Source organism: Opisthorchis viverrini (genome assembly GCF_000715545.1).
Source record: "Opisthorchis viverrini unplaced genomic scaffold opera_v5_282, whole genome shotgun sequence".
Taxonomy (NCBI): Eukaryota; Metazoa; Platyhelminthes; class Trematoda; order Opisthorchiida; family Opisthorchiidae; genus Opisthorchis; species Opisthorchis viverrini.
Window position 1 is genome coordinate 446722 of NW_008751932.1, and position 18222 is coordinate 464943.

General features: G+C 42.2%; 1 protein-coding gene across 1 annotated transcript in view; it reads left to right on the forward strand.

Annotated features, from left to right (window-relative positions):
• Positions 1 to 16825, forward strand: part of T265_09415 (hypothetical protein) — a gene marked incomplete at both ends in the record, with an annotated part of 101136 nt that extends 84311 nt beyond the window's left edge. Inside the window, 2 exons of the mRNA XM_009175468.1 lie at positions 4805 to 4917; positions 15728 to 16825. Coding sequence (XP_009173732.1) covers positions 4805 to 4917; positions 15728 to 16573 — 959 coding nt within the window. The remainder of the gene's footprint in view (positions 1 to 4804; positions 4918 to 15727) is intronic.
• Between the last annotated feature and the right edge of the window lie 1397 nt (positions 16826 to 18222).

Consider the following 18222-nt stretch of genomic DNA (forward strand, 5'->3'; position numbering starts at 1 on the left):
GCTTCAGCAATGATAATTCCTCCTCATCATGAATTCGATCGGTAAAATCCTTTAACCTGACCCTAAGATAGTTTTTGATCCAAAAAGCACAGATCCACAACCGCCCAAAACACATCACTGCAGAATAACGATTTCTCGGAATACGATGGAAATACGATGGAATACGATGGAAGTTGGATTAAAGCTGAGTAAAAAATTGCCTTCTAGGAACTGGGAAATTCATCTGTCCATTTGATAAACTCGAATCAAACCAATGTTCTTTTTGTCCCTATTTCAGGTTACATATTACTATTTATTCTTTCACAATGCTGAACGTCAGACCAGAACCTACTTACTCTTCTGTTCGCAATCCTAGGTTACTCTGTTTACCCATTTTTAGCACTTTTTACTCCCCCTGCTCTAGTGGTGACCTTCAGGTTACTAGGAATGTAAAGCTTGCTAATGAATTTGCTCACAGTCATTGGTATTCCGGGTTCGTATGTCGTAGATTGTTGCACTATTGCTCGTCACTGCTACATTCTCATCGTCCACCATCCTGGAACTTATGCAAACCCTTTTTCCGTTGCGGTTCGCGTTTGTTGCCACTAACTTGGTTGTACCATCCGTAATCCTAATCGTATCCACACCGCCAACGAAACCGCATTGTTTAAGACACTGCGAGAGTACTGACGGTCGTGTGTTTACGCTAGCCAAGTCTGATTGTTTTTTAAGCCACTATTACATCGTTCCAGCCGTGGCTTTAACCAGCCGATCTAAAGGAAACTGACACGTAGATGCGCACCGATTTCCTCACCCAGTCGACTAGTCGGCCTTCATTTCTTCCTGTTTGATCATGCTTGATGAAATTTGTGGCTTGACCTTAGTCGACATAATGACGCGACCAAGTGGTTCAGATGTAAGGGGGTGAAACTCCGGCGTCGCCACCTCATATTGTCAGAGGAAAACACACACAAGTCACTAACTGGGTTACATCAAAGCGAATTCAACAATCGTGGTGGCGAGTGTGCGCGAATCGATAGGAAATGGGCAATCAATACTGTTGGTAAAAACGGTGAATCAGTAAAGTCCTGTGAGAAAAACATCAATCAATAATAGATAGTGTCCGTTGAAGGAGATCATCTGGTGTTTCATGTTCGTATAAACATGCCTAAGATGGTTTTAGTGACCCTCGGGCTAGTGACGTCAAGTGATTCTTTTTGATCTCTCCACAGCGTTATTGTTCAGGACTCTGAGATTTTTTGAGCCAGTGTTGAATGGATAAAACTGAACAAGGTATTTCAAGCGACCACCCAGTTATTTTCAACATGGGTGATAAAAATGATAAGAATTTGAATCTGGCGACCCTGGAGCAAATGGAAAACTGACGAAGATGACATTCAATTTTCTGGAGTCTACGACATCACAACCCTCTGATCAATGCATAAATCTAGCCAAGAGTCCACCGTGAAAGATATCAATTATTTTCAAAACTGGATGAAGAAAAACCCCAGGGACGAAGCATTTGTAAAAAGGAGTAGGTAATGGAAGAATTGTCATGTTCTGAGAATGTAAAAAACGAAAGACTGTCACCGGTTTTTTTTGACAGACTACACTAATCACAAAGTTACTGAAAACTCTTCGAATTCCCACGGCCAGTTTTACTTATCTTGAGGTTCTTCAGATACCCGACGTTTCTTCCACACTTACTTTCTGCTCAAACATGAAGGGAGACACAACCGAGGAAGTGTACTGGAATATCTCGAAAATCGTTCCAGCTGGTGCATCACTGTTCAGTACATACATTTGGAGAATATCATGTAGAGTTTCAGCAGGGAATCGGTTGAGTCGTTCGTTAACACAGCCTTAAGTTGCAAAAGAATGCAACAGTCTCCTTGTTTGAGTTCTGTCGACATAAAACCAATGAGTCTGACGCCAGCCTCTGCCAACCGCTCTGTACTGTCAGCTTCTTTTTTTGTCACTTTTTTTCAGAAATGAATGGCGGCATGAAAACAAAGTGATTTGTAGCAAATCGTACTTTCAAAATATTTCCTCACCAGTGTGCACCAAAAGCTTGGGGATCAACTCACATCCGTTGTTAGTTAACTCCAACTGATTGGCTATCGATACTTGTCCTCACATCCGTACAACCGTCCAGCCAAAGTGATAACCTTAACATGCACCGTACGCGCAGTCACTGGACAAGCCTCCGAGACTAGCTGTTACAAGCGAGCGCGCGCGTGCGAATATGCATGCAAGAGTGTGACCCGAACTGGACAGCATCTAGTCCTTTTTCTAAACAAAGATCTTGATCCCTTCGAGCATGCTATCCCCAAATGAATCATTCTGAATGGAGGTTCACCTTGTTAAAGTTGACCAGTGGAACGTCGTGTTCCAAATTAAAAACGATATCTACTAATAGAAACCGTCTGTTTGCGGCTCAGTCCGTCCGAAATTTAGTCTTGTTTTGGTCCGTATAACTAGTCCCCACTTCATAAATTCTGTGCAAATGTGAATGAATGAAACTGCCCTTCAACCCCGAGAAATTTCAATACTGATATTTTTATTTAGTAGCTAATCGCTACTGAAAAATCCAGCGGTGCAACATCCCAAAAGTGGTCGATTGGCAAACGCGAAATATTAGTTATTGCGTTTTTTAGCCTCTCTTGAAAAGCGAACTGTATGCGTTAACACTTGTTCCAATCCACGTTTATGGCGCTACGTACCTGATTGGATAAATAAGGATCCTGATAGTTCAAACGACGTCACAGCTATGATTGCTCCAGAAGGAACATATCTTGAGATTTGTTATCGGTAAGAAATGCAAAATGGGCTTCGATTTAAGCAGCCAGTGATTTGGAACTCATGGGAACTTTTAATACGATCTTGAAGATCTTCCAAACAAGTGACAATCTTTTGTCAGGGTCGAAGAAGCCGCATCGGCACAGTGGGTTGTCCACAACGGCATTTCGCAGGAGTCCTTCCTTAACCCTGCACTTTCCCTAACATATCTTTGTTTCTCTTCACGAACATCTATTTTCCATGCCTGAAATACTCGGATGATTGCGGGAAGACAGAGGTGGTGAAAAACCGGACTTACGTCAGATGGACACGGACCATCTCACCAGATTTCCAAAACAGTTGTGCCTACGCAAAGATGTGCATCGTACATCCACGCATCAGCGGCGAGATCGCAATAGAATCCATTTATCTCTATGGAACCCTACTAAGGTTATCGCGATGTGAAAGGGTTCGTGCATCATAGTCATGAATCCCGGTGAGAACGGTCTTTGTGAATCGGGTTTATGAATTGGTCATGGGTATGATTGTTTGCTTACGTAGGTCTTTCACTAAGCTTACAAAAGTAATTTCTATTATCCTCTTACCACACAATAGAGTACGGTGGGTGTGCAACATAAACCTCTACATCGGAAGAATTACAGCAAACAGTGAGTAAAGTATAACAATGTTTAGTGCTTCGGTGGCAAAATGTGGGGAATGAAGACAGCTTACAGTTCTTGAATTTATTCTTCCAATACTGTCACCCTTATGGAGATGGCTTGATTATTCTCCGACGAGTAACGCGAAGAGACTTCGGAGTGAGGTGCCAACCGACTTGCTACTGTGCAACGATGACCGAGGAAAACAGCACGGCATCGTTCTTCAAAATCTTATAACCAACGAGCCCTACGTGACCTTTCGGTTGTTACGCATGACGTTGATATCTGGAACTAGCGGCCAACTGTCGCTGTAGAAGAGTTTTACGTTAGTAGTTTCAAATACACATTGGATAAACACACAAAGGGTATGAGGCATTGGACTCAACAGTAACTGCTGAATGAAGATTTGTGGCTCAAATTGTTTTCTCACTGCCCTCTACTGATTAATCACTGAAGGCGTTTTCCTGGTACCAAATTAACCTCTCCCACACCACAGTCTGACAAGAACGTCTAAACTGTTACTTTATCTACTGAATCCACCATTGTTTGCTTACACCCAAAACTAGGAAAAGCGGTGCCTTAATATGAGGTCTCACGAATTCAGAACCACTCTTCCAGAAAGGCGAACAACTTTTTCGCTAAAAAGTAAGGGACAACGTTCTTTTAGTTGGTTTGCTTCGTTTGTTCCTACTGAGCAAGAATCATCCTAAATGCCTGTGGCAGATAGACGTTTTCCGAAAGGGTAAAGTAGTGGGTTGCGTCCAAATCCAATGGGGTGTGACTGAGTGAAGTTCTCGCTTCTGTCCGTCCATTGGCTAACGTTCATCCGCAAAAGAACAACTGGTTTTTCCAACTTATTCATGGTTGCGATCGTACCGCAGTAATGCATGCTTAAACATGGAATTTATTTGCTTGCAGCACACCTTTCTGGTAAGTACTTTCTTCCTCAAGATGACCTGAATGAAGGATAGCTTCAAGTGATCTTCCCTGACCCGATGGGGAGTATAAAATACACAATTTTCGACCGACAAAAAACGTTGAATGGTTTCTATGAGCTTCAAATAGTTATTTAAGGTTTGTGGTGGACTAGAATCGCCAACCATTCAGCAATCTTGCTTTCCCTTCACTGGGACTGAACACACCGTCGTAACCATTACTCTTTGTAATGTCGGTTATTTGGGGGCCAGGTTTTTTAAACTGCGGTTGACCGTAACAGCGACTGGGGATGCCCGGTACACACACAAACTATTTTATCATTTATTGTTTTAATGTCGGTTATTTGGGGGCCAGGTTTTTTAAACTGCGGTTGACCGTAACAGCGACTGGGGATGCCCGGTACACACACAAACTATTTTATCACTTTATTGTTTTTTTTTCAATCTCAACAGCTGTATTACCAGTTATCGTGGAACCCGATGCAATATACCTATTCCTTCCGTCGAGCGAACCCAAGGAGACCATGGGGGAGGTTACCAAGACGAATTGCACAGTTGTAAGGCAGGTAAGTAATTTAGCTCAAAAACTACAGGCAGAACTTACGACGGTATTCCCCGATGGGTGGTCGGGTTCTTTTTTGATTACTCGACTTTTCACCACAAAAGTGAACTGTAGCTGCAGTCGATCGCAATTATGTGTCAAAAATTGAGTTGTCGGACGTAACCAACGCACGACTTTAGGTTGAATGCAATTTATTATCCATAACCTGCTGTATATTTAGCGACTGATAAGAAAGTTTCGACTAAAGCAATGCGAATAACTACCTCACCTCAGTATTAATGGTTTGGACTGCTACAAGTATATACATTCACTCGGTAAAATATAATTATTGTCAAAGTTAGCTTACCAGCGATGTGAAGTAAATTCTGAAGAGTTTAAATGTGCTTTTGAAGTAACACTGACGCCCAAAGGATGGTAAATGTCAACTGAGGCACTTGGGGAGTTCTAGCTATCCAACGCGAATGAAATATTGGGTTTTGGCACGGTAATGCAAGAACATTCAGACCGTATTAGAGAAAAAAATTCTGGTCACTCTGATAGAAGCCAAGTTTATCAGTTTTAAAGGTACTGCAAAGGCCAGTAAGCAGATTTATCTGTTTTTTTCCGTAGTGAGGAGTAATGACATATGCCAGGCCTCATTTTATGGTGCTTTGTTGGAACCGACGCTGATAGAGTCTCTCTGAAAGGATAATTTCCCCAAAATACAGATCATATGCATCTATAATCTAAATAAACGGTAATGTGTACGCCTTTGCTTTTCTATCCACTATTTCCTTAATGGTGAAGTCTAGCAACAAAATAGTCATAAAACGCAAGCTTTCTAGATTATAGGCTATCGCTATCATGTGTGAAAACCTGCGGTGCCTTGCACGAACCGGTTAAATCCTACCTCTAAAGTATTCTTTGAAAACTCTGAAGTGGAGTGCACAGATGTGACTTTTCAAAACAAAAGTTGAAATGTAATCCAATAATCTGTTGCAATCCGTTCTTGATCCCACTCCGAATGCTAATCCGTGATCTTAAAATAAGTTTTTACGAGGATTTGTTTTTGTTTCACCTATATGCTTATAACTAAAGGAATACGAACATGTTCTTTTAGCTTGAAAACTGTTGAAAGTATTCTTTGTGTTTTTGATGAGCGTAATATCTGATGACCTTATGCATTGCAGGACATGAGCGAAGAAAGAATTCATGTTATATGGCATATAGCAAGGTTGAGTTTATCTACAACAGCTAGGCATCGTTCTAGTGTGGATCAGTCATTCACCTAAACTTTTTTGTTTCCTCAGAAATTGCTCAAGTTCAGAATCGGTTCTCAGGTATCATAACAAGATGGTGTTTGTATGATGTAGCCAAGAGATTAAAAAAGTTATTGCGAACGACGTAATCTTGCGTCGCCTCACGGAGAAACTTGGAATGTTTCGGTTGCTCTGTATCTGCTGTGTAATAGCTGACACATTTCACAACCTTTAGTTTTCCTCCTAACTGAGATAATCGAGTCTCAGTCAGAGTGGGTTTAGTACCCCAGTCTAGCATGCGCAGTCGTCCAAAGCCAAGCACATCCAAATTGCAGTTACTGCTACTCACAGATAGCAGCACAGAATAGAACTGATCAGCATATCTCCACTAGAGTGTTCAGGGTTGTACTTGGTCTGTTCTGAGACGCCATTTAAAATTTTTCCAAGTTCATATTACAATATCACACCGCAGGTGAATGTATACCTGAATGATTCCACCAAAAACGGTTGCCTTCTTAGGGTTCGTGTATTCGAATGCTCGTCAGGTAAGTAAAAGCTGTCCAAGATTTGCGATGATGTTCCGGGTAGATTGAGCTGAGTAGTACAAGGGCACCAAGCGTTCAAATGTCAGCCACCACAATGAGTGTGAACTAACCTCGCCTTACAACATTCACGTCTACTCTCAGCTGACAAGGATATGATTGTGAACAAAATTAAGTAAAAGCACTGTCAGTTAATGCTGTTATGTTACATTCAAGGAAGTTGTACCTATCAGTTGGACAATTGTGTTCAGTGTCATATTGTTCTAAAAGCTAGAATATACCCCGGAAAACATTTTCTCATAAAACACGCATCCGTTCAGGCGGAATAGTGAACACTGAACTAAGACCTCTGACAAGTTCGTTATATATCCGGTCATTGCGTGACCATGAACAATTGGGTGTTTTCATGCCGGTTCTTTAGGTGAAAACGTCAGCGCTGAATACCACTACAACATTCTGTGGCAATTTGTTTGCACGGGCACTGGTGAATGTAGAAAACATGTTTATGCATTTGTTATGACAACAGTAGCTGACAACATCCGAAGTTACTAGACCCTGACACGTGCACACGTACACTTACAGAATGAAATGTTAAAGGCTTTCGTCTATGCCCATTTTCTTTCTGAAAGTGTTCTAGTTGTCTGCCAACAGTTTGATCGACTTTGTTGTCAATTGGCTACTAATTGGCGGCAAAACACCCACAGGGTTCGTGATTATAGGATCAGCTGGTCTATTACTTTATTTTCCTGACGTGACTCTCTTCTAATTGGACTAATATGAACCAGGGACAACCACCGGTGAACAATGCCCACATGTATGTGCGTCTACGGTCAAAGTTGAGCTGTACAGCAGTCCCCCTACGAAAAACAGTTGTGTGGTACGGTGCCGGCTCAGTTTGCACCGCGGACAAAACAGGAAACAAAGTTACTAACACAAAAAGGTGTATGTATCGGCTGTGTGTAATTTTCATTAAGTGTATGACTCAAATAGATGGAATGAACATGTGCCTCAGAGTAACAAGTAGCAGAGGAAAATGGATTCGAACATGTCAATCTCCCAAAAAAACAAAACAGCAGATTGATTTGAATCTAAACAAAAAACATCTGTGTAACTGTTTAAAAACCTCTGCTAGAAACTAAAACGAATTCGTTGTCAGAAGCCAGTGCAGTTCTTGACTCAGAGGCTGTTACTAAACTGATCCAACTAACTGAATAAGTCCATTACTGTCCTATATGAAATCGTGTATCGCTTCTGGTGGTCCTGTAATGTTTGTTCACTTTTTCGAGAAAACTGGCGAACGCTGCCTATGGTTTATGTGCAGCGCTGGACATAACACTCACGATCTGAACAAAAATCTGAAAAGTTACATCCAGCTTTAGCCGTTTTCTCAAGCTTCCGTTTTACAACTCATCAAGATTAGGGGAATCAAATCTGCGTCATCAAAACACACCCAGTCTTACCCCCTAACTACACAGTGTGTGATTCTGTACGACCCTCAATCGCCATCTCAGGTCGATCGATAACCTTTGAGTCCTGTTGAATTACTGTGCTCCAGAGTCTGGTTATTCCTCAACATACAGAGTATTAGTACTGTACATGACCAGCAGAATTTATGACTATTGCATGTTAGCAAGCTTATGGTCACTTGAGTACTAAGTCACTGAAAGCACGTTTGCGTTGCATTCAGTTCGACGGATTGTCCCCTTTTAAGCGTTTGGTGTCAAGGTTAATACTGAATGCAACAACTCTTTTCACAGGCTGTGAATCCACTATGGCACGCATTCTTTTGATTTCTGCCATTGGTGTTCTCCTCATTCTACTGGTCGTACTATTGTTCTGCTCCATTTTTCAAGTTTGGTAAGTCAGCTTTCTTTACGTGAGTTGATTATTGTTTTTTATTTTGTTCTGTTTTCGGATACCCCCAGCTTGCAGTAGCTTTCTAAAAGAAGACACCGCAGTAAAGGGGGTTTCCTTGGACTGGACCTATCTTTAACTCAGAATAACGGAAAACCTATTATTTTCCTTCAAGTCGACCAGTTGTCTTTCAGGAGAAATGTTTCCCACTCCAGCATTAAATTGACTCAGATCCTGTTCATCACGTTGCTGCACACATAAGCAACAAACCAGTGGATGCAGTTCTTGAACATCAGTTGACTATCGCTTTGTTAATTTTGATTGGATAGAACTAAACGTATCTGCTTCTCTCAAGCCATATATGAGGCCAATTGTTACCTGCTCATATGCAAGCCCATCCCAAAGAGATCGATCGTTATCGATCCAGCCGCAAACCAACAAACCTGAAGAAAGTACAGAAACAATGATTGATCTGAAATGTGGCCGTTCATTATTTTGCTTAAACTGGGGTCGCTGTCGTGTGTAACACATTCACAGGAGTGTTAACTCGCGAGACTAATGAAGAATAACTCCCCCTGGTGAGGATACAGATAGCAAACGTTTTCATCCACTTGTGGTGGTGACAAGAAAACATTTAAAAATGCCATTGGACACAAAAGCCGTTTTCTTAAGTGCTAATCTTTTTTTTATTTTGACGACAATGTTGCTAGTTGAATCTGGAATGTGTCGTAAGTTAGTTTGCAATGGGAGAGGGAAAATAGATGTGCGATAGCATTCAAACTAACCTCGAAGACGAAGTGTTCTACCGTCATAGAGTAAGGGATAAAAAGAGCAGATGTAGCGAATTGGTTCACATTCCAAATAAGAACCACACGCAACCAACTATTTGATTCAACTTGAAAGTGAAATGTCGGTTTAAAGCAACAACAAAAAAGGCTCTAGAGACCTAAATTGCATGTATTCCACCGTCCGATGTCTGAAAACTTTTCGATACTATAATTTCTGGTGTCAAACCTTCAGGTTTATGCATTACTTTCAAAAAACTGTATGCTCCTGTGGAAGTGTAATCATGAAAATTCATCCGCAAGGGTCTCTTCTTATGGGCAGTTAGGAAATATTTCGCGGGTAGAAGGAAAATTCTTGAAGTTAACCGCCTTTTCTTCGGTCTACCGGTTGCTTAAGTTCATTTCCTCTTAAAAGAAACGAACTTTTGAAGAGATCACCTTTGGTAGACTCTTACAGTTGACCTGTTCAGAGCAAAACCTGTACAAGGGCTAACTTTTCTGAATAGCTTGGTCAAAGAAGCGACTAACGGGGGCCCCTTCAAAACCAGTTCTCTTCTATAGGGTATCCAACGATGGAATTTTCAAGAAACTATCCACAAGTAGCCTCAAGTAAAGGATAGCCTCTGTAGCAAGGGATGGCTGCAGCGGTTGTGTTCGAGAAGAAAGCTGATGGATCAAGGAGTGTAACCGGTGGTTGACTTGTCCGCTAATCTTAAGAGCTCTATTTTGTCACAGCTAATCAATGCGTAGATAAGTAGCATTGCCTTGCTTTTATGTGTGTAATCAGATATCTAGCTTTTGCAGGAATAAAATGAGAGCCCATCGCATGGTATTTGTACCCTGATATTTGGTTTGAGTAAGATTTGTGCCGGGGAAACACTGAATGACTCAGGTTTAGGGCTTAGATGCTCAAGGCACAAAAGATCACCCCTTGTGGACAAATGGAAAGTGCTCGCTTGGGAGGAACAGAGTAGTTTTTTACCTTAAGTGACCATTTCGTTAGTGTTTAGTTAAACACTTGAATACTTTCCCTGTTCGACTTTTTTGAAAGACTTACGTGTGATTAGAGCTTTAAGCTCCGCGTGCTGTTTGAGGGGGTTGATGAAGGCACCAATATGCCTCTTTGTATAATTAGCAAAGTAGGTCTTAGCAGTTGTCAACACAATACAACAAAAAAAACAGATTATTCCCAGTTATCTTTTTTGAAAGACTTACGTGTGATTAGAGCTTTAAGCTCCGCGTGCTGTTTGAGGGGGTTGATGAAGGCACCAATATGCCTCTTTGTATAATTAGCAAAGTAGGTCTTAGCAGTTGTCAACGCAATACAACAAAAAAACAGATTATTTCCCAGTTATGCGATTTTTCATGTGAAACATGTGTCTCGTAGGTTAGGAAACCTAGAACAACAGTAGGGTTATTGGTGTTGATAGTGTAATGTGTAGCAGGTTTATCACGCAGTTCAAACACCCAAAGACCAATTGTGCTTTTTCCGCTTGCGCTTTCAAGTGAACGCAGGAAGAGATCTCCGAAACAGTGTCATGTGTCACGTGACAATCAACAAGTGGATACACAAAACCTGCCTGTAAGTGTAATTTTCCTTGAATTTCACTGGGTCTCTCAGTAGTGCGAGTTTGCGTAACTAAAACACTAAACATAATCAGGTGTGGTGATTTCATGCAGTGTCAAAACACATTCAATTCGTGCTCTGTTTTGCAGAACAGAAAAAACACTTTACTAGATCTGATCGTTGTTGCCGAAAGATATGTCTGAATTCTGAGTATCCCGAATAAAACGGGAAGCTTTAGAGCCAAACCAATGTGAAAATTCTGTAACTATCTCTCAGTGACGAAAAAGATTTTCAGTTATAACCAAGGTTGCACCAAAACTCGACGTAGGTAAGAAAGTCATTGTGTGTAACAAAGTTTCATTTTCGATTTTCTGAAACACATTCTCTAATTACGTGACTTCGAACAAATGGATGCAAGTTCCAAACGGTTCGATTGTCGGAGGCCTGGGGACTTGTAGTCTCCGTATTTTGTGCCTCAGTAAATTCTTCTGAGCAATGTTCGGTTAAGTGTAAACAAACATGTTTTAGTGTAAGTCTGGAAATCCACCATTCACCAAAGAGAGTACGCTGATTTTCCTTAACACAGGAGACACAAAAAATATGGCATTCTGGTTTGCCGAGGGGGAACTAAATCAGGGTTGATGGGGAACAATACAATGGCTTCTGTATGCATGTGTTCTTTCTTCGGAGAAGCTATTTGATTTGTCTAATCCCATTGGGTGAATATGTTTGGCTCTGTCATCCTACCAAAAAGATGCTTTATTTTGAATATCTATACATGTTATAGTGATGTACAAAAAGTTCCAATTTTCCAGGCATTTGGTAGTTTTTATCAACCTCTCTAATATTGAACGCTAAGATTGTTTGGGTTCACCGCTGCAGAATCGGCATTTATATTCGCATAACAAGTCGATTCTCCTTAACCTGGCATAAATTTCTAAATTTGTGGGACTTAAACGATCCCGTTTCGTCAAAAACGGCACAAACTACCTAAAACGTGACATCTATGATTAGAAGTTTGAAAATTGCATTTAAAAAGTGATATTTTTTACCGGCAACCACTAAACAGGCCCAGTCCGGAAGGAGGGGTAGAAACTGGGCTGAAATGTTTGTGCCACCCTGTTGGGGACTTTTCGTACTCAAACTGTGGAGAATTGACCAACCATTCATGGAAATGTTACGCGAAAACAACTGTCATCACCGACCGGATACATTCTGTTCTTCATTCTAACGCATCCACATTTTCAAACCCACCGGCTAAGCGTGTTCGCAGCTACTTATCTGGTTCAAAGTAGCCAAGAATCGGCAGCAAAATATCCAAGGTCACGGAGTGTGCGGCCTAGTCATCCTATGCGAATTTCCTTCGATACTTCACGAGTACCATCAACAGAATTGACGGCGACACCAGTAAGAGAAGGCCAGTGGTTAGTTGTCTTAGAAATATGGCACCTTATTTAAACATACCCTGCGAAGGGAGGCAGAATGGCAGAAGTGAGTGTTGACAGCCCACCGGGAAGAGTCGCTCAAACGCTAAGTTAGACAGCAACACTTGCAAAGTAGCCTCAATTTAAGTCGGTTGGAGGTTCAGAATGAAGTGTATCGTTCCAGTAGAAAGTTTTTTCTGGATAAATCATCTTGAGAGGCCGACAACACTCGGGCAGACAGGAAGTTCGGTTTATCTTCAAGGTCCATAGAAATGTGACAGTTAAAGTCAGACACACTTTGACCACCCTCATCTCATCAGCTTTATTACCATAGAAAATCACTTTTGACTACGTTAACAAAAGTCTAATGCATAAATGAACTAAGCCTGTGTTCCAACTTCATCGATCCAAATCAAGTTTTACGCAAGAACAAGCAGATCACCTGTCGAATCGTTGAGCGCACAAGCCTGGCTGAAACTGACAGTCTAGCGTGGATCCACTGGATGCGAGCCATTTTGAGTTAACTTCGCGTTCAGCAAATGTCACTGACTTCATATTGACAGTGAATTTATATGCGCGTCACTCTCGTTAGAAAAATCACCCTCTTTTCCTGGGACAATTATTTTGATGAGTCCACACCAAAGGAATGAGACACTGAACTTAAATTCCCCTCTTATTAGAGCTCACCAGCAGTACATATTCTTGGCCAGACTGGGGGTGAAATCCGGACATGTGATTTTCAAGGCGAGCGTTCTAGCATGACTCTAGAAGCACACTTTGGACGCACCTGAACTGTCACGTTCCGACAAGCGAATATCTGTACGCTCAAGTTATGTGATCGGTTTACCGAGGTATCCAGAGAAAACCTTATACCGATTTGCTTACCTGTCAAGAACTTCATGAATGCTCCAAACGTGCAAGGTAATTATTGATTAGGTGTGGATGGTCGCTGAATTTTAAGGGTTTGCAAAATGTCATTCGTCTGAAAAATCCTCCTCGAGGTCTGGATCAAACCAACCGCATCATTGTAAGGATGTGAGACTTTATCTGGTTAATCAGTGAAACGGAGTTGTCTTTAGGTGCCTGACAGTCGTTGTCTCGTAGCCATATCTTGTGTGGATTGGTGTCGGAGAATTCGTGACGAGGCAATCAGAAAGCGAGTTTTCTTTTGTGTAACGGGGACTTTCATTAAAGAATGTGTCCAGTACCAGAAGCTGCATTGGTTAGGCGATGTACTGCATATGCCAAATCGTCGTTTCCATGCCAAACTCAGAGTGGCAGGAGCAGAGAGGTGGCCACTCCTTGACATGGTAGAGTGTTATAACTGAGATTACGAAACGCTTGGGTGCTGTCGGTGCTACTCACCTTCCAGGATGGGTACCGCTTGATCCTCACTGCGCCTGGTTGGAGGCATTTCAAGGTATGACTGCCAACCGTTGTCAGTGGCATTTTTTGTTGTCAGTTTCTATCCAGATTGCTTAAATGAGTGTCTTGAGGTGTAGGCACCTAGGAATGATTGCAGTAAGCTAGCGCTAAGTCCCTCCCACAGTAGGGCTTTCCAATAAATCATGTTTTTACGGCGGCAAAGCATCACTTTTGAGCACCGATGTCATGGCCTCGATGATGATGATGAAGTCGTTCAAGTGTGAACACTTTTGCATTTTCAGACATGCCTATTCAGGTGGTGTGGTAGTGTTAGAATCTTCGCCTCGCGTGTCACATTTCCGGACTTGAAACACCAGGCGCCGCCAAGAATAGGCACATCTGATGAGCTCCACTATTGTGCCTGGATAACAGAGGGACTAGTTAAACAATAGTGATGGAAATGTGAGTCATGGTACCTACCACTAATCTAAATTTTACAATAGTTTGAAGAGATCTGATAGTTTCCAACTGATACCTCGTCCTGTAAGTAAATCCAATCTAGACTGAGTGGCTGAGAAGCACAGTGTACCTCGAGAAATACACTCATTTGCAAATCAATTTGGTTTCCACGAGAACTCAGCCGAAATCTCTCGTTTATGATATAATGTGCTGCATACAGGCCGCCTCATGATTCAGTTTGGTTCAAGTAGAACATAAGGTTGACGGAAACTCGGGGACTGCACCTACCTGATGAGCCCCAAGAAGGGGCGAAACCGGTAGTGACTTGTTAAACAATTTTCAGCAACCTCGTGGGTAGTTTCCTTTATGAAAATACAAAGTGTATCTGTTTTATCCTCATTGGGAATCACCAATAGTAAGCATCAAACAAAACTCGGAGAAGCTTCGAACCCGCCGCCTTCCAGGCAGTAGCCGGAATAATTGACCACTCCGCCAACAGCGATTGGTTATCACTGTGATTAGCTCGCGCTTGGACGGGATGAATCGCCACTCATACTCCATTCACGGAAACCACATCACGTGGTCACGTATTCACCGGCGCCTGAGTGTTACGTGACGCTATATTTTGTCTAACTGCGAGTTGACTAGAATTAGTTAATGACTCGGATTTCCTGATCGCTCCGTTTTCTACCCAGTTAGACACTTGAGGCAGGCTTTCACAGATTTGTTCAAGTGAGTTTCTTTCTTCTGTAACCAAGGATGACAGACATCCCGCTCTTTTTAATGATTCTTGTTTCCTAATGGTGCCAGTTTTCGTGTCCTTTCGAGGTCGAATACACACGCGTGCATTCATGGGAGCTTAACCCAGGGAATAGACGAGCTGGATTTGCTGACCAGCATCAAAAGATATCTGCACACGGACGTTAGATAAATCGTTGATTCCCTGAACTCCGCGTGCCGTTAGTAAGTGGGGGAACGGAATATCCAAACAAAACAACCACACTGTTCACAGTTTCATCCTCAAAAGCGTAGTGTATATAATTACTGAACTGGCCAAGTTGCACGTTTGGTCATCACCTGGCTGAGAGACCGTGAGTGTAACAGCATTCCGATCGCACAAAGAAACCAAAAAAAAAACAATTTCACAGTGGATTCAGCTGCTACTCTAAAACGGAAAAGTTCGACGTGTTACTATGCCACTTCTTTTAAATTGTCTGGTACAGATTTTTGGACGGACTGATCGACACGTCTAGTCACAAGCTCTTTCAATGAATCGGCAACAAGGCTTCATCTTGTCGTGCTAGCCAACTAAATTATGGTAACTTTACCTCACCAACTCTGAGCGTTTCAGCTCCTTTTCCAAACTAATTTATCTCATCCTGAGCACAAAGCCTTCAGCTGCGTACATAACGTGGGAGATGAAGAAAGCCACCATATTCATGTCTCTGAATGTCTCAAGGAGGCAACTTGATGGTCAGTGTGCGACCGGAACTCCGCTTACTTCCGCTTTAAAATATTATGGTTTTCCCATGATTACTTTCCAGCAAGTTATGTCACCTTCCGAATTTTCCTCATTTCAGAGCTTATCTACGATATCGGAAAATCCACTCTATGACGCCCGCAGTTGTTTTGGAACGATAAAGCTAATCGCCAACCAGCATATTCCGTCCCGATCATCCTTATCTCATCGATGGCTAGCTGATCCAAGCACCCAATTGACAACCACCCACAGCCCCAACAAACAAACCATAGATCTGGACTTTGACCAAGAACCTCCCATTTTCAACGAGGGGAATGAATCGAAACACCGAATTCGAACATTCTCGGCACCGGCCTCAATAAACTCCATTTCAAGGGATGAAAAATACACGGTTGTTGGAAACAAGCAAACAAAGCATTGCACATCTCAGAGTATGTCGTCTCTTTGTCGAGGAGAAGACTTGCCGTCCGTAACTCCCAACTATCGAAGCATTTGCCCTCCGTATGGACAAATAGAAAACAACAGCACATCTTGCATCCACCAAATGCAAGAATTTCTTCAATTGAGACCGACACACTGGTGCTCCTCCACCACATTTGCTATAGCTGATGATGACTGGAAACCGCAAGCACTACCATCCCACCTGCTGGAGCCGGATTCCAGACTTGTCCACCACATAAACTATGAACCAGCGGGAACTTGTTCAACGTTGGCCTACCAGAACCCTTGTTTTGGGAGAGACCGTTCATATTTATTTTTCGATCCAACTTCTATGGACCAAAATAATATGCTTTATTTTCTAAACAATTCCACTTCGGTCACAAACAATTGTACAACTTTTCAAAGGTCTACCATAGCGGAACCTCATGACCAGGACCCTGAGGGCCATTTACGCCACATGACACATTCTAGATCAACAAAATATTCGCCGAGAATAGTTCTGTAAAGTTCTTTATCTATCAGTCGCCTACATGCATTGCTGTTAATACTTGCTTCCTAACCTCCCAGCCGTTTTCCGACCCCCGACCCTCAACTCAAACTAAAGTCGCTTGACCACCCGAACGATTGTCCATTTTCATGTCGGTTCGCAAAGTTCTGTTGTCTTGCTTAGGTTGTGCGTTTTCCATCATTTTGTCAGCGGATCAGCCAGCACCAAAACATATCATGTCTATCCAATCTGGTCATTTCCGGTTCATAATTAAACGTATCAGAGGTTTTACTTTCTTCCTTTCTCTGGCAGTCGTCTGTGAAGAAATGTATCCAATTGGGCGAATAGAACAAGTAAGGGAAAATGTTGATCTTGTTGGAGAGGATCATGCTTATTGTAACCGTATTCTATCGGTTTCCTTCTCAACAGAGGCCATCTTACAGAGAAGGGAGTTTTTTGGCCAGTTCGGTTGGGGAAACACAACTGTTTGAATCTAGTTTGCACCACCGAATGATCTAATCCTAAAGATGTGCTTCTGCACCTATGAGTCGCAGAGTTTTGCCGCGCATCTTCTAAGAGTGGACGCAGAATTTCAGTTTAAAAACAATTATGCTCACATTAACGAGCCTGTTCCAACTTCTGATTACGATAGTGGGCGACGTAAGTCAACTCTGGTGAACTCGAGTTATGAATACATGAGCTACGCAGACACCAGTAGAGGTATTCCGACAACGGAATATTCAGATGAACCACATTTCTTGATCCAAAACACGTAATTATGCATGACTAAGCTGGACAAGGGTGCGAGCACTGTTTTTTTTTGGTGAAAGAGACTATGTGAGCAAATAAGCAAAGATTCTGGAAAGCGAAGAGAAAAGACAGAACAAGAGATATGGGAAGGTTACTGCCCGTTCCTAGTCATGGATGGAAGAACGGCGATGTAACGTTTCGACTGCCCAACACGGACAGTATGGTTTATCAAAGATCTACAAAGAAGGTATACCTTTGCGGTCTCCCTCGGATAACTGCCACTCGCGTTAACTTACATGAGCGCAGTGACCAACAGAGCTTATATAATTGACTAAGACCATTCGAACAAAGTAGTTTGGAAGCTACCTTCCAAATCGGCCCCCTGAAAATGTCAAACAGTATACTGATGCCTCTTGGCATCTCATCGTCGTCTACGAACTCGCCGCTACAAAAAGCTGCTGATTACTTGTTTTAACACGTCCAACAAAATTAGGCGTATCTGAATACCCTCCCCCCAATAGAGAGAGCGAACTACCACTTTTGTCCTGCACTGAACAAGGGTACTTTGAATTCACTGATGTCGCTTGACATCGAAAAGACGAACTGGTGAAGTTAGAATACAGCGGCTTCAGTCAGATAACCTAAGGAATATATTAATATTCGAGACTGGCTGATATTATTTTCCGCTGAACTGAAGAGAGAGAAGAAGCGAGAGAACTGAACACATAGACAATCTCTATCGGATGTAAAATCCAGCAAAATCCATGTATAAAATTCACGATCAAATACGAAGTGGACTCAGTCTCATTCTTTCCAGGTGTCTCGCTGGAATGCCTAGAAGGCGACTGTCTGCAGTGTAGCATTTTTTGCAAGAACCCATGAAGTTGTCAGTACTTGGAACTCCATAGTTTCCCATT